Source organism: Brachionichthys hirsutus, unplaced genomic scaffold, assembly GCF_040956055.1.
Source record: "Brachionichthys hirsutus isolate HB-005 unplaced genomic scaffold, CSIRO-AGI_Bhir_v1 contig_190, whole genome shotgun sequence".
In the NCBI taxonomy this organism is placed as follows: domain Eukaryota; kingdom Metazoa; phylum Chordata; class Actinopteri; order Lophiiformes; family Brachionichthyidae; genus Brachionichthys; species Brachionichthys hirsutus.
Window position 1 is genome coordinate 160,197 of NW_027180407.1, and position 22,982 is coordinate 183,178.

At 40.0% G+C, this 22,982-nt stretch overlaps 1 protein-coding gene across 1 annotated transcript in view; it reads right to left on the minus strand.

Annotated features, from left to right (window-relative positions):
* The window catches only part of LOC137914705 (protein unc-13 homolog C), a 64,848-nt gene that overhangs the window by 37,589 nt on the left and 4,277 nt on the right, over positions 1–22,982 (minus strand). Inside the window, exons 2-14 of the mRNA XM_068758203.1 lie at positions 18,933–18,955; positions 18,278–18,324; positions 16,560–16,638; positions 14,423–14,428; positions 14,046–14,117; positions 9,906–10,125; positions 8,414–8,641; positions 6,376–6,517; positions 4,200–4,369; positions 2,921–3,036; positions 2,490–2,653; positions 598–754; positions 242–310 (exon numbers count right to left, since the gene is read on the minus strand). Of these exons, the coding sequence (XP_068614304.1) occupies positions 242–310; positions 598–754; positions 2,490–2,653; positions 2,921–3,036; positions 4,200–4,369; positions 6,376–6,517; positions 8,414–8,641; positions 9,906–10,125; positions 14,046–14,117; positions 14,423–14,428; positions 16,560–16,638; positions 18,278–18,324; positions 18,933–18,955 (1,493 nt within the window). The remainder of the gene's footprint in view (positions 1–241; positions 311–597; positions 755–2,489; positions 2,654–2,920; positions 3,037–4,199; positions 4,370–6,375; positions 6,518–8,413; positions 8,642–9,905; positions 10,126–14,045; positions 14,118–14,422; positions 14,429–16,559; positions 16,639–18,277; positions 18,325–18,932; positions 18,956–22,982) is intronic.

The window sequence follows — 22,982 nt, forward strand, 5'->3', positions numbered from 1 at the left end:
GAAAGACAGAGAAAACAAATTATGTATTTAATCGGGTTTATCAAATCACACAGACTGCAGGATGAGTCCAATAAATCACAAGAGGGGTTCTCAAAGCAGAGGCATGTGTTGCTGCTGTGTGTAAAACAGGGATACAAGTCCTGAGGAAATGTGACGTTGATGTTGAATGATTTGTTTCGAACAGTAAGTAAAGTAAAAATGGCTTCAAGAACCACAACACAAGCAACAGCTTCATACGTACCCGATACTTCGAGAGGTCTATCCTCAGGGAGTTGTGCAGCTGGTCCAGTAATTTGACAAATTTTTCTCTCTGTCAGGGTGAGAATGCTTTAGTTCAGTTTAACAATTTCCAGCACTGTGTGGTACGGATTCATCTTTCTCTCCTTTCCATGACAGTGGTTGGTGGTGATGTCCTACACACACTTTTATTTTGTGCCTGAGTTGATGACATGAGTTGATCGAGCTCTCAATTTGAAAGGACGCTGAGATTTTGTTGATTTCAAGACCACGGCCATTAAAAAAAGCAGTGATGTCATTTAAAGCCTATGTATTTACTATATGTTGTTGTCTCATCTGTAATAACAGTGAGGAACTTACCCCAAAGTTAGATGCAGCAAATCGGTCAGAAGCCGAGGCTGTGGTCGTGGTGGTCGTGGTGGTGTGGGCGAAGTAGGCATTGATATTAGCGAGCAGATTGCTCATCACTGCTGGCACTCCGGGACACATGTATTTGGCAGACAAACAGGAGAAGTGCCTACAAAAAGGAATTAACACAGCAGAAGGATCTGTGCTGGAATCATTTTGTGCTGCGTTAAGATGTTTTTTTCCCCGCCAAGGATGACAATAAAAAATAAAGTAGCGGCAATCTGAGGCCTGGCATCAAAGAGTCATCAACAAACTCTTCAGCAACTTTAAGAAGTCACAAAAATAAAAAAATATATATACATCGTGAACAAGAAGGGCATTCAAAGAAGCACATATATGAGCATGGTAGGGGGTTAAGTGAGGACCAGCGGTATAGGAAATATTTTTAATTTAGAGGAAACTCATTCATTGCTCTGTAAAACTCAAGTGCTAGAGAAGGCGCTGAGTTATTTAGCCTACACACACCAACACACACTTATAAGTAGAAGCAGAAACATGTTCTCATTGGGTGGCCTATATAATTACTCTGCTTTCAGCCTCCAAATTACCAAGGAGCACTCTGGGTTAGGCGAGCCAAGAGAGTCAGGCAGCAAGATAGATTTTGGCATCAAAATTAATTTCCATGCTGCTTTTAGCGCAGGATCGCCTGATAATTTTCTTTTTAAAGAAGCCGTTGCTTGTCCAAATATTTATCTTCTTTGGTTTTAAAAGCTGAAAAGATACATTTCTCAAATTAACATTTTACAGCTTCAAATAGTTGGGATTACGTGGAAAAAAGTTGGGTGGGAGTGGTGATAGAGTGAGATGAAGAAAATGTAACATGATGAAGAGGTTGTTGAACGTTGGGAAGCCACATGAAGGAGAAAGAGACGTCACAGCTTTGGTGATTTATGCAACTCCTGATATAGGAAATGCCAACCTGAATGAACGTTCAGCACTGAATAATTAAATCAACCTGAGGATATTGAAAAACCCAGTTACTGCTTCACTCGTCTGCACTTAAAGAACCCTGCATTCCCTCATATGCTGCAGTACCTCCCTGCCCGTGAGAAATAACACCACATTCACCAGCAGCACCAAAAACAATATGTCTGGAACACTTGTGTTTTGTTTTCTTCTGCTCCTTATGTGCTACGACAAGCTTTACAGGACTCAACAGAAACACACTGATGTCCCTTGCCCTCCAGAACAACTAAGGGTTATTAAAGGAGCTGCTCTGGAGCATGTAAGGTTGAAGCATGATCAATGGTATGCAATAAATGGAAGAGTAGAGGTTGAAGGATCAAACATGCTTGGGGGCTGGTGGTGAATAAAACTGAAAGAAAACCAGAAGCAAGTATAAAGTAAACTAACCTTTAAGGACTAATTGGAGGATCCATTCTTCTCATTGTGCTACAGGCCCTTGAAACAGGCCCTTGAAACAGGCCCTGACGTATCAGTACAAGTAATGAGTACTTTGTGTTGCTAAATTTGTCCAAATTCTCAGTAAAACCATAGAAGCTATAACATTTCTCTCTGTTGCTTTATTTGCGGGACCCATGTGGCCTCATTTACCAACATATAGGCTTTGATTTATGTTACATATACCAGTAAAATCCCAGTGTATTTAACATATGATGTACAAAAACAACAGCTAAATACACAGTGAGAGAGGGACTGCTCAACAAATAGTCATTTATCAGTCTAACTTAGGGGCTCGGTTGCCCTGGTGCTGCTGGGGAGACATCTTTTACTACTCCACGTCTCCACCTACTCTCCTCTCATCGACGCGTCTTCTCCGTGCTGCTGAATGGGACATTGACAGATTGGTGAAGTAAAAGGTCATAGATCAGGGTGGTACTAACGTCATAGCCTGATAGATGGACTCCACTCCATATCGCATGGCAAACTCATCCACTATCTCCTGAGACACGTCGTCAAAGTAGACCTTCCACGCCTCGTCCCCTTTCACCTGCGGGATCTTCACTACCCCGCTGTTCTTCACCTCTGTCAGGTAGTGGAACAGATTCTGCAAGTGGCACCAAAGATAACGGAACAACTTGTGGTGATGGAGCACATTGTCAAAACAAGCAATAAAGAATGACATTACATGGCAGCAAGAGGAAAGCCTTATCATGGCGGCAGTCATTTCTGATCCCAATATAAACGTTTATTTGTTTTGTTATGTTGTTACTATTGTCATTGAAAGTGCCACCAGTTCACAGTTCATGTTTTCTATAGCAATTGCGTGACGAAACACATTTTTCCTGTTGCTGAATCATGTCATGACGTTTACCTCGTGTAAACACGTGTATTGGCCGTGAGGTGGAACCACATTCTCTTCCCCTTTCATCTCCACGCTGATCTTCATTCGGATGGCACCAGATACTGCAGACTTGTCGGTCCGTTTATCTGTAACATGTAAACTAGATGGATTCTTCTAGAACTTCCAATGAGCTGATTATTAAATTACCAGTTACAATGTACATCTTCCTTTAGTTAGATCCATGTTGAGCAGACAACCACAATCCACAGAAACTATAATGGTTTTGGGGGGAAAAAATAGAATGCCAGGTGCATGAGGACTGAGTATGGATGGTGAAAATTGCACATATCAATAAATAAGAATAATTCTCCACCATGGTCATGTCTTTCCTTATGCCACATATGGAACAGATTTTAAAACTGCTTGGCAAAACTGCAGGCAAGCAACTATGTGGCAGGTCGGAATGATTCCACTGTTGACTCTGTCTGCGCACTCATGTAAATTAATCTCTAGTGTCTAAAATGAGTGGGAGTCTCATCATCATTGTCATAAGAATCAAGTGAAAAATAATAACATGCAAAGTTAGAGACTAGTGCTGTATGCACAAAAAGCACGGATTGAAGAGAAGCTGAAGAGGCTTGAAGGGTGAAGCAGCTGGAGGAGTGGGTACCCTGACCGATGTAGTATCTGTTTAAACATTCATTACGGATATTTAAAAAGGAATAGAGCAGAAATGGTGGACAGAAGGTGACTATTGCCGCAAAGCCCTCCCTCGTGTAGTACGGACAAACCAGTGATATGTGGAAAAATAAATTGCAGCAACCGAACCACAGATCTTTATGGATTTTAAATGCATGGTCAGTAATGATGATTTCACATGCTATCAGACCATCCATTTATCAGCACTGTTTTCCAGTGCAATGAGAATGTGCATGGGAAGAAATGAATGGTGTGACTGATCGTTACTTTAGTATGTACTCTATATGTTATGTAAGTCTTTTAAAATGTGTCATAATCATAATTGATCTAAATAATTACATACATTATATATTTGACAACAAAATAAAAGATTCCTGTGGAATGAAGTGTTGAGAATTAGTATGCTAAAACACTCAAACAATGCATCTTCTTCTTCTACCAGTGTCACTGTGATATCTGTTATATAAAAAAATGAAATCAAGCTCAAAAAATCTGCTTCAAAAATGCAGTGGTCAATCATAAAATGTGTTCTCTATACAGTATTATTATCTGTAATAGCCCCTCCCACTGTAATATTCTGTACGAACACTGTGAGTTTAACATGATGTACCTAGATTGTACCAAACGTCCATTTCTCCACTCAGAGTCCGAACCTCGATGATGGTCTGGCCCAGGAAATCATCTGATTCGCGTTTGAAGTGCTGCTTTACCCGCGATTTGATGTCATCGTCCTCATCCCACACGCGGACCTTGATGCGGTCAGTGGCATTGTGACATTCACTGCAATTTGAGAGATTATGAGTTTGCCAGGCCAGAACAATCACAGCAAGTAAACAGCAGGAGCAACAGCATATTGAAAGACCGCTCATCAGCTCGGTGTATTGTACTGTGCAGAATGACGGTGAAATGTGCAGCATAAACACAAGTTCAGCCACACAGAAGCACTCCCTGACCATTTTCTAAGCGATATACAGAGAACAATTCTTGCCCGAAATCAAGTATCTTTGTGCACGTTCATGGATGTATGAGTAAGTGCAATTTGTGGAGAGGAGGTGGCTGCCTGCAAGGAACAATTACCTCAAGATACTGCATGACCTTTAGTCTGCTTCTCTAGACTTCTGTCTTTCCCAATGGAAGCTCGAACCACTAGGGAAGAGCTGAATATGTCACAGGGAAGACTGCGTACGGTTCATGGCGATGATTTTATTTCTGTGAAAGCTTTGTTGATGCTTGCATCGGTGCAGCTTACAGACATTTTATAATAATGACTCTGCTAAATAGGACATAGGTGGGTAGACCTTTTATCTCCGGATGGGGTCAGGCAGTTTGGCTCTGGAATCAAAACCAACAGATTACTTCTTATTCTAATTACAGTTTAGGTGTAAAAGCTTGAGAGAGAGAAAAAAAACGTCGTAATTTATTTTTAACTACAGTAATCTCTTTCCAGGGAAGCAGTGATTGCTGCTGCTGCTGCTCTTGTCCTGGACTTTTCTCTTAGCTAAGCACACAGTAATGCATCGCTCTATTAATCTACAAGTCTGGGACTAATAGGACAGGAGTTTTATTACAGCCACCACTGGAGCCTCATAACAGATGTGGAGTCTTGTTTGTAACTGACGACAGAGACACACACACACACAAACGTACATATACAGTGTGCATATCATGCAAAACATGACTCCTGTAATTGTAAAGGAAAAGTATTTATACAACAGTTAAAGAGAATTTTCTCAAATGTGTAATTTCTGAAGAAAACCAAACATGGTTTCTAAGATTAATGGTGCTTAAGATATGGACAGTTTCCACTGGATAAACTTGGAAAAATTGTTTCTGCATTCGTCAAAAAAATGGCATCATCGTCTAGTCTATGTAAACATGTTAAACTCTCATTGAGCCTTTAACAGTGTCTTTTATTTTAGTGATCTATCCTTCCAGAGAGATATAGGGTTTCAAAAAAAAAAAATACAGTGCCTGATTCAAGTTATATATCTGTATTAGATGCGTGTGTGGGGGGGGGGGGGGGGTTCTCACAGATGCACCGAGAAAAACTATATATGGCATAAGACAGCGTATTAAGTATTTGAAAGTTGGTATTCGTTTGCTCCTGATGCAAACAAGATGAAGCCAAACAACCACTAACAAATATGTGTAAAGGCTATTGACATAAAACAATCCTTGTGCAGGGTTCTTCAAATTTACATGCATAAACATCCAATGTAATCTCTTTAAAAAAATCACTTCACATTATTTATGATATTGCAAGTGTACTGCATTTCATCAGAGGACTATGGGATGAAATACCAACTGCTTTAAAAGTAAGACTACTTGTACTATCATTGTAGCTGAACAGTGCCAGAGGCTGAGAGGTAACCAGTACATTGAGTGGTTATTGCACATCCAAGCTGACAAAGGAGAACAGCTTGTACTAAAGAAAAAGACACATAAGCCTCGTCAGCACAATGCAGAAGTCCTTAAAAAATGAGAAGTCACGTACTTCTAAAGCAGTTAAGCACAGAAGGCTTTAAAGATGTAAGACCTGTGTTGTGTGTGCTGATGGATGTCATTGTAAAGCTGTTCTTATCAGAGTCTGAATTTCCAAAATCTTTGTGCTGCAGCTGGTGGGCAACATATCCTAAATGAGAGTAAGTTCCTAAGCTATTAAGTTAGACAGAATTAAAAATATATATATATATATATATATATTTAATTTATTCACTGACAGATGATTCTCAATCTTTTTGGGGATTATCTAGTTGCTGGGGGGGGAATTAAAAGAGCACACTCACAAATTGAACTTTTCATCCCAAATTGGGTTGAGGTTGCCGAAGATAGTTTTCGTTCTGCGTTTGGTCTTCCCCACCTGGACGGTGACGTAAGGGTCGCTGGAGCCCGTTTTATCCTTGGCCTGTAAGCCCTGTGCACTCATGACTGCAGGAAAGACAGGAATGGAGAAACATACAAAGTCATGTGCATACCAAATGCAATTTAGAGCTTTGATTTTACTGGTGCTGGAATGAATGATGATTATCAATCAATAAATGTATTATTCATTGTAATTTTATTCCTTTAGAAGTCATTAGCACAATTGATGGATGAGATTTGATTTCAGATTAGATCTAAATCTTTCTCAGATCGTATTCACAAATATTTAATGAAATCATGTTGTGGCCTCTGTCAGCCAATTTGCAAAATTGTTGCATGCATTGGAGGCAATGAGCTCAAATTATTATTTATCTTGGCGTGCATGTACCATATTCAATATAGGTGTGATTTACATATTCTTGCATCTAGGCCACAAACAGGTCTCATCTCTGTGATGCTGCCACCTATTTGAGTATTCCTATACGAGCTAAGGCTTCACTTCAAAGACGGGTCTGTTATTCAGAATCTTATTTCCACGCAGAGGTAGATGCAGAGAATGAGAGGCAGTAGTATTTCACAGTGCCATAAAAGGGAAAAACGACACTGTGGCATTAAATATGCATAAGTGACTCTCTCAATAATTCAAGGAACATATATATCCTCAGTTCAATGCTGACACAGGTAGGTTTGCAGGATATGGAGGTCTGAAGAGTCATGGCCTGCTTGCTGCAGGAGTGTTCAAAGCAAAACGCCTACTGTGGTAAAACAGAAGTCTGAGACAACAAAGTACGTTTAGACAGGTCACCAAAGTGCTGCTTGTATCCTTGTGCAGTAAACCTTCACTCCTGGATGCCACTTCAAATCAATGTTCAATGTACAGAAATAAACAGCGAGTAAACAATCATAACTGTAACCACAGCAACATGAATATATTAAAGAAGTCGCTGTCAAAAAAGGTTGATGGTGAGATATTTGCCCCTCCGTCCACTGCAGATTTCTTGTGGGCATTCACAGGCCACTTGTTGTGGTAGCTTTTTAATCCAGTACTTGCCTTTCGGTATGATAAAGCTCTTTATCATACCGAAAGGCAAGTACTGCATTAGCAGTCTTTTTTTTTTTTGTTGTTGCTCAAATTAGCTGATAATAATGTAAGATCGAAGAACATTAACAAAATACAGAATAACTCATGGTCACTGACAGGGTGGTGAAAAGGCCATTCCAGTCAGTCATTTATTGAATGGTGAATAAATAATAAGGTGTCAAATACATTTGAAAACTGAGCATTCAATAAGACGCTGGCAATATGAACTGAAGCAACCTTGGGTGTTTTTAATGTCTCTCTCACTCCCTTTCCCTGCTCTGTCTTTTTTATGTTGTCTTTTCCCTTTTCGCACACTTCCCCTCCCTATCCAATCACCTTTCTATTTTGTCTCCCTCCCACACGTTTCAATTTTCACTGGTGCATTGACACTGTGAGAAATGCAAGGTGTGCAATAAATGAGCTGGGCCTGCACCAGTTACCAAAGGGATGGCTTGGAGTTGGGGGGGGGGTTAGGTTACAAAGTGGATTTCCTGAATTATTTCTCTTGGTTAACTAGGAAAAAGTAATTTGCCGTGATTAATGACAGTAAACAGTTTGTAAAGCATAAAGAAGAACATTTTAATAATGAAATGTGTTTAAAGATAATGATTAGGCATCATCACCACCATTATAATAATTATTATTAGTAGTAGTAGTAGTAGAATTAGTAGGAGGAGGAGGAGAGGTATTGCCTTCAAACTAGTGATACTAGTTTGAAGGAAATCATTACCGTTCCATTGACTGATAACTACATTGTGAATAGGAGCTAATAAAATACCATCATAATTAAAACACTCTTTGATGGACAGTTTCATAATTAAGATTTTACTGGTTCATTTGAAGAATTAACTTTCTGATATGACAAGGGGAGCCAGGCTGACCTGTGATATTGATTTTGGCAGACCATTTGGAGGTCCCGTCCAAAACGGCCTGCTTGGCTATCTTCAAATGGCTGTTGAAGTCTTCTTTGTTGATATGAAACATCTCTTGGATCACCTCAAACACCTCTGGACGGTTCTTCTCCCTTATCTTCATGCGCTCTTTCATAGCCATGATTATATTCTGGGTCTTGTCCTCTGCTCCATGCTTGGAGCTCTTCTCCACTGCCCCTGAAACAAAATGTTCAGTCCCAATTTTCTGCTTGTTTAATAGCCTGATGTTAAAAAAAACAAATTAGCTGATCTATTCAATGTCAGAATGCCTCCTATGTCTAGGTGGACCATATTTATCAATGCATTAGTATCTGTATGTATATGTTTGTAAAGCAAAAGACACACATTTTCTGTATCTGATCGGTATCATGCAACCAGAATGTGTTCTTAAGTGCAGATTGAAACGTGATAAAGACAAATCACAGCTGGAACCATAGAGTATTGGCTTTTATAATAGCCATACTGTAGCTAATCCACTTAAATAGTCTGCATGTTGCATTCTTCCAATTAGTCTTTACTGTTACTACAGGGTTGTGCATGATTGAAACAGCTGATTGGAAGCTGTGATGAGTGTGCAGCGCGAATGCACCATGTGATTTGAAGCAGTGAATGTAAGGACAAGAACAGTGACACACAAATTTCCATAACAGCATTTACATGTAATGACAGATGAAAGTGAACTGCAATGGAGGCATTAAACCAGGCAATTGATCTAGGAGACACAACATGTAGTCCAAAGCCGCAAAGTAGGAAAGGAAAAGATTTGCGACATCAGTGGTGAAGATGAAGAGGAGAGCCACAAAATCAGAACTGTGAGCCCAACTGGGAAGCTGTAATCAGCCGCGGCAAATATGTGAAGTTTGTCTCCAGCAAGGCTATGCTTCCTGATCAGGGCCTTATATGGCATCATCCTTAAGTCCCCCGAACCTGCACAGAGGGTATGGCTCGAAGGAAACATGTCGACTCTGTGGCTCTCAAAATCCAACCTTATCGTACATCTGTTGTTCCACTCCTTAGAGATGTTCCGGGATTAACAGTGCAAAACATGTGTGAAAGGTGACTCGTTGACGGCCCTGCAACAAGCACAGCGTTGCTGTTGGAGGGAATGTCAAGCAGGCGACCTTACCTGGGCTTCCGTTCAGTACTGGTATTTCTAAAGACGTAAAAGCTCGAGATAAACCTAAGATAAAAGCAGGTGCCACGCTAGCATCACGCTCACTTACCCGGCATACCATGGTTTTAGATTGAACTGATTTTAAGCATTTTATAAATTATTTGATTATTAGACAGCACTCATCAGTCAAGACTCACAAGATGTAAGAGATGATAATTAATACAACGTACTTTGAATGCAATGTCAATCCAATGGAAGCCATTGAAGATAATAATGATATAAGTGATCTGCATAGAAAAGCATTATGGTGAGAATTATGTTCCTTACTTTGTAAACAATCTGCATTGAGCAGGTCCTGGCACTTATCGTGACATTTAACACCACACTCTGAGCAGCGCATGCCCTGGCGGGCAATGCCCCACAGCAGCCCCTCGCACTCATGACAGTAGGTGGGCGCAGTCGCTGTCCACACCTCAAAGTTATGAGGTGTGGTTGATGAAATAGGGTAAATCAAGGCCTGGAGAGTCTTCTTGAAGACGTGCAGTTTCTGAAAAGAAAGTGAACATAGAGAACAGAATAGTAAGGCTTGTGGAAATGTGATGGGAATGTGAGAAGACAGAAAACATGGCTGATGCTGCTGAAAAACCAGCCTCAAAAGTCAAACGAAACAATCGCTTTCAAAAAGTTTGAATGTATCTTGAAATTGGTGTTAAAAAAGAGGGAAACATTTACCTGCCTGGGGAACACGTTTGCTTGGTAACATAGTAACATCTGGTTTAGTTTTAAACCCTAAGCCAAACAAAAACCCCAGTAAATATGTGTATGAGCTGGCGAGCCTACAGCTACCTTCCATACGTATTCCTCAGCTTCTTTCATTAAAGGGCTGTAACAGATTACATTAGAACAATGGATAATTATATGGGGTTCTTTTTTTTAATCATTTTCTAATCCTCTTACCATTAATGGAGAGGTCAGCTCACCCTTACATCTCATTAAACTTAGATTAACAGCATCCTTAGCACCCAGTGGCTTTGTACCCATTGACTTGTTTACTGTCTAAAACTCCACCAGACCAAGTCTGCATGAAACCTGTGTGGACTGATTGCTGTGCAACAGAAAGCTTTTCAAGCTGAATGCTTTACTGCTGCAAGCCTTGCCATCTGCAAGGACTGAAAATAAGCTGAGACTTGCCAATTCTTCAGGGTGGAATCAATGGCTATTGTAAATAAGGTTTTCAAAAGTGAGCATTATCCAGATTGAAAGCAAGAGTGCAAGGAGGAGACAAAGTGACAGAGAGGAGATGTATGGTGATTAAATAAATCTCAAAGTGGTACTTCCTCTCCACTCTGGTCCAGCCCTCTCCTCCCCTGCTCTGCTTTCAGCTCCCCCTTTTGTGTTGACATGAGGAGTAGCTCCGACTTTGCCACAAAGCACACTCAAACGTACGAGCAGAGAGAATTCCAAATGTGCGAACTTTTGCAAGTGTGATTAAAAGAAACCCGACGACACGTTAACAAGGCTGTCTAACATTGTGAAACATTTGTTGAGGCAGCAGGAAGGTTTGTTCAATCCTGGAGGAGATTTAATGAAACGCAAAGGGAGACAGAGATTTACGTTTTAACGTTAAAAGGGAATAGATGAAGAACGATTTATCCATAATTTACATGTGCGCCAGACGGGGGTTACACCTTGAAGCTTGCTCCTCAAATGATTTAATACTGAACAGCCTGAAGGAGATGAGTGTGGGAAATCTCTCAGTCCTCACAATCTTTTATTACCTCCGCCAAGGAGGTTATGTTTTCGCCGGCGTTGGTTTGCTCATTTGTTTGTCTGACTTTTAGCAAGATAACTCAAACGATTACAGACGGATCTTGATGACATTTTTAGGAAATGTTGGGAATGTTACCGGGAACAGATGATTCCATTTTGGTGATGATCCAGAAGAGATCCTTGATTATGGATCACGTTGAAATTTTCATTAACATTGCAGTCAATGGAGCTTCAGAATTTGTTCCTCAATATCTTGGTTGATTATTGACCGATTTCTATGGAATATGACAGTCATGTAGGGATGGGACCTCTATCTTTCCACCGAATTTCATCCAGATCGGATCCAGAATGAGGTCAGTAAAAAATATAACTTTTTAACATTGAAAACTCCATTTACGGATACACATCAACCCATATTCAATTTAACTTTTCGTTGGTGTATAAAGATACAGTGAACAATTTATAACATTTTGATGATGATCCAGACCACCATGCGGATGGATGGTGTAAAGGCAATTACGAAGAGAATGAGCTGTTCGGCAGAGGTCTGCGCTCTCTGAGGGCTTTTCTAGTTTTGTTGTGAATTGACATGGCTGGTAAGAATATAGCTTCCCATTCTCTATTCTACAAGCTGATTTAATGTTTTAGAAATGACACTAAGTATTTGATCATTGCATGACCAGGATTTCACTATTTATCTAATTTACTAACACAGGTTGACCCTGTTCTTTAGTTTTCCCTCCATCTCTGTGTCTCATCATGTGTTAGGCTCTCTTAGGACTGATTGACAGCTGCAGTCACGGCCTCTGCCTGAGAGAAAAACGTAACCTTTCCTCCTCTCACCCCTCCTCTCCAATTTACCACCTATTGCCCTTGCCTGCCCCTTCACTGACACTGCCATCCTCCTCCAACTATCATATTTAGCTTGAACATTTATACCATTTCATCCATAACAGTGTATTGTGGTGATTTTCTGCAAAATACATGACCAAACACTCTCTGGCAGGATTCACAGAACCAATCGAGATGATTTGAATAAGCAAGCATCTAAAAATCAATACAGAGCCTTAGTATATTTTGCCGCTGCTAATTTGCCTGATGATATCTGAGCTGACTTGGAACAACACATCACATCCTGTGTCCAGATACAGCTTGACTCTATGTCAGAGCTTGGCTCTCATCTTCTTCTCCATTGTCTTTGTCTAAGCAGGTAAGTTTATGTTGACTGTCACATCATCATCACGTTAAAACGCTCTGGCGCTCAGATCACACGCAACGCAGAACATTGAACAGACACAGGGGCGATTAGCTGGCCCACACATCATGTTCTTTATGCTCTGAAAAGCAGACACGTGGGAAACACGAGGCAAACGGAGCATAGCATGGGGATGGACTCTTCCATACATCAGGAATGACTGATGACAGAATTTTAATCAGATTAATATTAATTTAACTAAAAAAGAGAGGAAAATGGAACAGACTGCAAACAGATCACAGACGAAGAGGATGGAGGAAGGATTAAACATTACTCCAGAAAGAGAAGGGAAGATCAGTGACATCAGGTCCATCTGGTCACAATGACAAAACATTCTCAGTTCTGATCTTCTCCTCACCCGCTCCCTTTCCCACCATTCCCTTCACTTTTTCTTCCTCTCTGCTCTCTTCCCCTAACTCATCTGCGATTTTCAGCAGCAGATGTTCATACTGACTGCTCTCACCATCCTTACTGGAAAGCACTCTCCTGGACTTAATGCAGCAGATAAAACTCTGACAGCTGCTCGTCCTACTTACCAAGACCACACAAGCTGCAGCCGAGCTCAGAACTCAGAAATCGGCTCCACTCATATATGCATGCAATAAACCCGTGCTTGTTTGTTCCAAATAAGAACATTAGACTATTCATAAAGTTAAATTATTTACTTTCTGTTGTGGTGCAATTTCTGAATCAACTTCCACATTAATCACAGGGCATCACGTAATTTCTCCCAGATGAGGGAGAAATGGCGTGATGCACTCTTCATCCCTTTATCCCTTTTAATCAGCACCATGACCATGAGTAAGCAATCAAGACTGTATTTTAGAGCATCTGGACAGCTAGACCATAGAGACCTAGTCAAATTGTGAAATGGATAAGTTATATGGACACAAATCACAAATCAGTACACAAACAATCCTATACTCAAATGTACTCCTCTTGCAGGTTAGGACAGGCCCTTATTATTCATGGGTTTGATGTTGTCTCCTTGTTTGTCTGGCTGAGAAACTTTTCTGTCCTGCTGTTTGCCCACTTTAAGGCTCTCTTCCCTCTGGGATGGAATAATTGCAATCAATTAATGCAGAGGAAAATTTGGAGGTCAACACTAAAGTGTATCTCATCACTGACTGAGACTTTCTTCCTTTTGTTTGGGCCTCTGTACTTCCGTCTTACTTGAGACGCAATGCTTGTGACTAAACAAAAGTTTTTTTATCAGAATAAAATGAACTCAATTTAATTTTAATGCCACGTGTTCCTGCAATGTGATACCTGGTCCTGAAGTATAATTGATGCACCACAGCACAGTTATAAAACTGTCTGAGTCCAACCCTTCCCTCTGAACACTGCCCAACGGCCACACCGCCCCTCATTACTCACTTAGACTGCACAACAAACGATGAAATGATTTTCCAAACAGGCATTGCAGGAATGGTAATACTCACCAGGTCCTCATTATTCAGCGTGGACCTGTTCACCAGAGCGAACGAGATGCCTGCCTTTCGAGCAGTGAGCGTCTGAGAGAAGAAAAGGAAAGGAAATGAGACAATGAAGGGGAAAATTCACCAACTCATTAAATCTTTCTACAAATGTATGCAGCATCTTAATAGATTTAAAAATGTCTAAGTAGTTAAACAGCTTGTGACTGTGTAATAATATATTGTAAAAGGAAGGGAAAACTCTTGGAAGAGATTAAATAGATTAAATAAAGAAATAAACTCAAAGCTAGACATTTAAATTTCAATAATGGATGTGACTAAAGACAAATAATGAGTCTGTTGTTCTTAGCTTGTGCAGAAAAGCTAAAAGTTTGTAATCTTACCAAAGCCTGTGATTTCCAGCAGCCAATTGTTAGAGGGTGACAGAAATAAAGTAAATGAATTAAAAGGGGGGCAAATATGTAAAGCACAACAGGAGAGGACTTGTATTTATTATCCATAGTGAGCGCACAGGTGTCTCAACTGCCATGCAGGACTGCTTGGTTGGGGCACAAAGCTAGAGAGGTTCAACTATTCATCAAGAGAGATTGCACGGCCGTTGCATGAGTCTTTATCCCCTCATGCATTGGACGTTTCTAAACTGCAGTCATGCTTGGCATATTCAGATTTCTATTGGATGAAGCTTTGACCATATTTTCTGCTGTCTGCTCTGCACATTACAGCAACGCAAACAGGGAAACACAAGACACACACACGCCTGTGAAGCCAGCTGAACTGCACGACACCAAACCTCTCAGACATACTTTGAAAACCTACATAAATCTACTCACACACTAAAAAAAAAAACACTTACTCAAACATTAACTGGTATCACACTCATCCAAGTCCCACTCAAGCACACACTAGTAACACACACACAGAGAGCACATATACACAAATGTAAATTAGTTTTTGTATTATATCCACTGAGTTTGTCTGACTGGAGATTGTTAAACATTTATCTCATACTGGAGGAAGTTACATAACAGAGAAATGCAGACATGGACAGCTGACGATATTGGATTAGTCTTTACCACGACCCTCTTGTCTGCACAGCCCAGCTATGGTAAAGATCCATGGAAGCCATGGGGAATGTAGGAGGGCGCGTGACCTCGCCATGAACGGTGAGCGTTGATGTCAGTTTATCAACATGCACCAGCACTGCTGAGGATGCTACGGGCATTACAATAAGAACCTGTGTGTCCAGATCGTATCTGTCAAGCCTCAATATATAGTGTTAAATGTTAAATGCTTTGTGAATCCATTTCCTACGTTAGTTCTTTTTCTTGGTCTAGAATGTTGTATCCCACCATAGTATGGGGGAACCCTGCTGTCCGTTCCAATCAAGCGCTGTTGCTGCCCTGAAGCAATCACACAGCAATTGGGGAACATTGACAAAGGAGAGCCATGGCACCAATTAGTTTACTGACTGCTGACTTCATCCCACGTGTAAAAGGCTTACTCATTGTCACTTTTACATGATTTAAAAGCCTCACACAGTTAAATCAGAAGTCAATGAAGTCTTTCAGATATATTTTTGGGTAGAGTTGTCAACATTTCAAGTTAACTACAAATTTTCAACATCTGCCGATCAACAAAGAGGGAAAGAAGAAAAGGGCCCAAGCACTGGCGAGGCTGAAATCTGACAACTCACTGAAAAATATGACCCATAGCTGTTATGGGTCTATGTAGAAATGGCAAGTATGCACGCAAAATCCAAATACATAATAAACGACAGCCCATACTTACCAAGACATTGTTGGTTATTAATTTCATGAGAGATATGGACAAATAAAGCATCAACTCATGTTGTTCATCGTGATATAAACAATCATCAGTATCTAGGTGTATGACATCAAGCTAAGTCAGCATGTTATTACACAGATATTAAACATGTTGGTTTTAAGAGTTTGGGTATATTTTTTCATCCTTTACTTTAAAATACACAAAGACGAGAGACAAACATTCACAAGACAAACACATAATATGAGGCATATAATGGACTAACATTTCAAATCAAACTATATTTATCCTCATGGTCTGTATCTTTCACAAAGCCGAACCATGTGGCATAGTGCTAAAGTGGGCTGTACTGCAACGGGCCTCTCCATGGGATTGTTATGACACATTATGTTCCAATAAATTAAAAAAATGGGTGAGCATCAGTGTGATGCTGTCTTAAAAAGCATGGAATTAAAATCATAAATAAAATTCTCTCTTAATAACCATTATTTTTGCCTGAATGTCAAGTAAAACAATATTGAGGTTATATATGGGCCTGTCTTGCAGTATTAGCTAATGAAAAGAAACAAACCCAGTCATCATGTAGCCCTAACCCATTTTATCCCGCTCACAATAAACTTTGTATTGTCTCCAGCTGAGATCTATACTCACACAGAGCACGTGTGATATAACATGCAGTCACTGGGATTTCAAACTTCACATGAATCACACGTAACCTTATTGAGGAAGATGACTCACCAGGTCCCGGACAAGAGGCACTGTCCTCTTGCGGCGTAAATCTGGCATGCTGTCAATACCATAAAGAATGCTGCCAGCCCTGGAGAAGCAGACAGATATAAGGAGGGTTAATATCATAATAATGCTATGCTGGGAGAGACATTACTGCAGTGAAAGGGGGGTTTGATTTACACAGTCGGCCATGGATCACGCTTCCTTTCTAACTTGTCTCACCCCTTCCTCTTCATGATGCTGAAAACCCACACTCTGGAGCCCCATGTGATCCCTCTCGCCATCTGCTATTCCCAAAGCCTCTCACTGACCCATGGCATCTGCCTTTGGGTTCTGCTCCACTGTTGCTTTTAATTGATGCACATGATACCAAGTCCATATTATGCGTGTATTCTTAATAGGAGAGCTCATGCCTCAAAAATAGACACTTCAGAAGGAGTTCTTTTCTGCAACGCATCATTTCCAGTTTTCTAACTCTCTCTCCAACCTCAAACTCCCTTGTGCATGCTCCACAGCCCTCTCATTGCATTCCAAGGCTTGTTCCTTTCCCAAAAGGGCTCTCAGTGGCATCACCTCCGTTGTCACTCAAAGCCTCTCTAATGACCTCAACATGACATCAGACCTCCAATGCCTCTACAAAGATAAAGCTCCTCGAACTTTCCTGTCAGGCCTCTCAGCAACATTGGTGGTATGACCCGAAAGATACTCAACGTGACAAGCTGCGATGGCTCCTGCCTCGCTCTATGGCCCTTGCCTCTCACTGCCTGCATGCTGCAGATGACTACATAGGCATGCTAGGGTAAATGGTGCTAAATAGGATTTTTAGCTCTTTCCCATGTGACACAAATTCACTTTATCAATCTTGTATTCATATGTTTACCATTTATTACCCTCGCTGAAGAGGAGGTGAGGGTATTGCAATTGGGTCCGTTTGTTTGTTTGCTTGTCTGTTTGTTTGTCTCTCCATGCGCATAACTCAAAAACTAGTAACCCAATCAACTTGAACTTTTTACACAAGCAAGGTTCTGTCCGTGGCTCGGTCCTCCCCGAGAATGGCGTTGATCCGGATCTGGATCCAGATTCTAGAATTTTTTAAAGGATTCTTTAACATTGCGAGATAGGGCACTTTTTGACATTTTTCTTATATGGTGGTATGGATCTGAAAAAAATCACACATAAGTCTCCTTAAAGGTCTATGACCATGACTAATTTCGGCCAGATCCGGATCACAATCTGGATCTGAGAGCTAATTTTCATTCTAAAATCGGTATTTTTCACGAGTCCATCCTGACCTCAATTTCGGAGCTAGAGACTTCATATTTGGTGTGCACACGCATAGTTCATTCTAGTTTCATATATGTTACAGTTGTAGTTGTATCTTTTCCCATTCCGGAGCAGCAAGCTAGCGCAGGTTTGGCCACAAGATCGAATAGTCTATTGGAGGCGAGGGTCTGCAATGTCTGATTGTCTTTTTCTAGTTCTACATTAGTTTACATGTTTGCAGATGTTGCAAGGATATCAGGCATTTTCTAGGTTCGTTTTGTCTTTTTGCCAAGACACAAAACAAGGCACATGATCTTTCTTGGGGGTTGCATGCCCCTGATCTGCGATATCTGTGATATTTAAACTACCGTACATGAGTCTCAGTGTGGAAGTACAAAACAGCACCACTGCAAAGACATGTGTAATTGTGCAATGATCAGATCAGGACATGAGCCACCACCCACCCTCCAGTCTGCAAGCCGAGCACTTTGGGATCCAAAACGCTTCGAGGCTGCAGAGAGATGAAAAACAGGATGTAAAACATGAAAGTAGAAGGTAAAAGCAAACAAGTGAAAACAAAGTAGAAGCAGATTTAAACAAATTACATTTATATATAACATAATGGGAAAATAGTACATTTGGAGATCAGTTCAGGATAACATGAATGACAGAAGAGGGGAAGTGCAGTGCAGAGAGAAGAGAGGGAAGTACCACAGGCAAAAGTCCAAATTATTCCACATCAATGTAATTTGTGGGCTCAAGACTGGGAGTTTTGCTGCTTTTGGTGCTACAGGCCACATCTGACTATTATGTAACACCCCCCGTCCCACTTCACTGACCAAAATTGAAACACAAATCATTTTCTTAGAAAAAAAGGGAGCAGTAAAAGGACAACCAACACATATTGTGATGACTCAAAGGCAGATACGGCATTCATATCTATAACATTTACCACTTCTTTTATCTTACAGCGTAAAGACAGACTCACAGATACACTCAGAGGGAAACAAAATGCACAACACCATCAAATCACATTGTACAAAATACATTAAAAAACACATGCACATGCAATGATTCCACAAATATTCACATGGAGGATTAGAAATAATGACTTAAAACCTGTGTATCCAAAGCAGTGCTGTCTGAAAGAAAGAAAAAAGATGACAGAAGGGTGGTGAGTTGGGAAATGTATTAGTTTCTCACTGGAAGGAGCAGTCACTCATCTATTATCACTGTCTGTTTTGACAAATATTTTAAGGTGACATGGAGAAAGAGTCAACATGTGCATCAGGCAGGACGTCTAAATGACCAGAAGAGTAATGTGGAAGGAAAGCTGAAGCAGCAATTTTAATGTAATTTTGTTTCAGTATACTTGAAATTTGACACCAGTTAAAAAATCCGACCATGAAAACATTAATTAATAAGCACTAAAATATCAATAATTCCAGACATACGCGCTGACTGAGAAGACAGTGTTTGGCAGATACTATTACTCAGACACTAGAGTGCCATTAGTGTTCACCACAAGTGCATCTATTCATGATGGTGGTTCTCATAGAGGCACTGATATTTTAAAAGCTTTGAAGAGGCATTGCAGTCAACATGAAGCCGAAAAGTGCTTGTGTCACTGCTGAGAGGATAAATTGTCACTGGGTGAGGTTACAACAAACGCTGCACACATGCAGAGATACAGCAATCAAAGAGGTGCCACAAGTGGGTAACTTGGACAGAGATCAGCTAAGCTGCCTTCAGGTTCACAGTTACACAAGATAGGCCACGCATCTGCCAATGGGTCTGCAGCTGCTCTAGATAAAGCCAGTGGATAGCGATGAGCTTTTGGCCGCTGATATAAACCTAAATTCACAGGTGCCTTAAATCTGTGTGCTAACGTGTAACTGATTGGTAGGAAACTACACTGCATGGGTGCACTGAAGACAAAGTATAGCGATATCAACAACAGCAGTAAATCCTACACAGATCTCACTGGAGGAGAAAAGTCTGCACAGAGCTGATAGTAAGACCAGACTCTTGAGCAAAAAAGACAGGAACATGTGCTATTATGTGGACATTCAGAAATACATTAGCAGAAACATGCTCATACAGTGAGAGAAAAATATCTGTTGTTTCAGTGAAGATAATATATATAAAATAAAGACATCAGTACAGATGTCACCTGGCTCTTGTTTCAATAGATTTTTTTAATGTTGTGATCACAGGTATCATCATCACACCAGTGAGTTGATTAAGTTGATCAAGTTACCCAAGAAATTAATAACGCTTTACTCAGTAAATGAAAATTATTACATCGACACATGTTTGTTTTGATGGCAGAATAAAATGCCAAAGCAGAAAAGCAGAAGTGCATTTTATTTTATTTTTTTATTACATTTACATTTGTACCGTCATCACAAAAGCAATTGCGTCGCCAAAGAACCTTTTCATTAATTTAATAACTGAAACATAAACCATGATAGAAATAGTGACAATTTGTCTGATCAAAAGTCAGCTTTCATATTCCTGTGATTATCAATTAATTTCTAGCAAAACAGAAATATGTGTCCAAGGCTGGTTTAGGTCGTTCAGATTGGAACAGAGCTGGTCATCAGCTGACAGTTAGTTTATATATACTATATACTTTTAATTTAAATAACTTTTTTATGTTTGTATTTCAACAAACTAAAATAACAAAAACCAAAATACTATAAATAAACTACTGATTATTCTGATGTGCTGTTATATTTTTAATGTGCTTGTTTTTTTATTTGATTCATTTTATGTATGTGTATTAGTGTTGGATGTTAACAGAATACACCATTTACTTTCGTTTGTAACAATGCAATAATTGATATTACTGATTGTTTAGGTCTTGCTATCAGGATCATTGAGTATTTGTACAGTTTATAACATATAACTTGTAAAATTCATCAAGACAGGGAGTTTTTTTGTGAAATAAATACTTTTCATTTGAGCATATATTCAGCAAATTCACAGAGGCTTTGTTAATAATAACACATATTATTTACAGGTTAGCAGGTTTGTGATTAAACAAGAGGACAAAGAGGAGATTTGTGCTGCAAAATGTTACAGCCCTCCAGTGTATGAAATGTGGTAACTCGGAGTGAGATGTTAATATTCTGCGAGCCTGTGTGACCAATTCTTTAACCGCTTGCTCCTCTGATGACTCAGACAATACTAAATGACCCTAACCCTAACCCTAACCCAACATATCAACTACACTAAATGTTATCACCCACTCTTCCCCTCAGCCCCTTTTTTCCAGCTATGACTAAATGGGTGAGGTGGTGCGTTCTGATGTCAGGAAGTTTATGTAGTTCAGTTTCAGAGTAAAAATAAAATCCCTCTGGGCAAGAACCAGGAATAGAGCGGAGGGTAAAATGGCTCATCTGCCATTATCAAACAACATTTACACTTTAATGATGTTGAGAATTTAACTTACAAATAATTTAATCCATATTATTCTGGTATTATTTTTATAATCTACGCTTTCTGGAGAAACAGTACACTAAGCATAAAGACGGTCTACCTCCATCGCTCCCGCTGGAATAAACAGCAAACTTCACGAGCAGCAGACCTCTATAAATATTCCAGGCAAGGCTGACCTGGTTATAGAATGCCCTTGGGTATGAATTAACATCTGAATAAAGACGCCGCGGTAGCCAGTCGAAGACAGACCTGGCAAGAGTGGCAGTACTACTGGGACTCCCTTCACCGCTCCAACACGAAGCAGTGAGCACGTTCAGAGCGTGAGCCTGATGGACACAGAACAGCTAATAGAGATGAAGGCATAACGTAAATGAGAGGTGGGAGTTGTATAAAGTATGTAGATTTGTGCGGGTAACACGATGTTACAGTAGTGAGCACTGTTGCTTCATAGCAAGAAGGTCACAGGTTCAAATCACTTGAGAGTGAACTGAATGATCCATGGTCTATGCAATTTGAAGATGTGTTCCCTCCTTTTTCTGTCTTGCCTAATAATACCTTTTGTAAGACGTTGTTTCTTGGTCTTAAAGGCTGGTATGGTCACATAAATCCAGACAGGAGAGGGCAAAGTTCTCCTTATGTATGAGTTCCAGTAAATAACACAAATAAATATGTACTTTGCAGGGTGTTTGTTGAATTTGATCTCTGAACAGGTTTGTGCAAACATTTGCCAATTTCCTGAGTCCTGTATTTCCTGAATGCCAGTGACTATCTCACTGGAGTACCACACTGTATGTAGGTCAAAAGCTTTTTTTTTATTTTAACTAGGACTGGAAATCCCCGGGTTAGTTTTTTTATTCTGCTTGGAAGAAGGCTTTTCCTCCATTAAACTATGCTTTAAAATCTATACGGACATTGTGATTTTAAAGTGAATCCTCAACATACAGACACCATGTTTATATTTACTTTAATTGGGCCATGATAACTTTTTCATGATTGAAATCATTGTAAAGAATGTATGGAAAATTGGAGGCCCATCCCCATGTCATTGTTGACGTCTGTTAACTTTCAATGATAAATTGTAAATCTCCAGGAAATATGTTTAACAGCTGTATCGTGTCAGGCACTGTGCTTCAAGAGAATCTAACATTGAGCCATGTAAACACCAATACACAGTCAATGCCGCCTGTTATCACTGCGATCCACCTTTAGAGAGATCATGGTTAACAAGGTAGCATCATAAACAGATTATTGGTGTCTGGTACACTGATCCCAGAATCCTCTATAATCATCCCAGGACACAATGGGTCTGCTGGGAAGTGCCTGAATGACCAGAGCCCAAGTAGTGCTAACATCTATGACTATGAAGCACCAGTTTAACTACAGGGCAAATGTCACACTGCACTAACACCAAAAGGATTGTATTTTTGTTTAAGGCAATCATAGCCCATAATTTGCTCATTAAACTGAACTCTCTGTACATCTGTTCCTCTCTATGTTTATGAGTCATGGACCTTTGCACAGACCAACCACAGGAATAAGGGTTTGTGGTCACACCTCCGCCAACGACATATTTAACACATTAATCCAATATTTAACGTAGAGATGTATTTACCATACTTCAGCATAATGCACATCATTTTCCAAATCATATTATAACTTATTCAGAAAACATTTAAATGTGCACAACATTCAAGTAAATTCACAAACATATCTTGATATCAACAG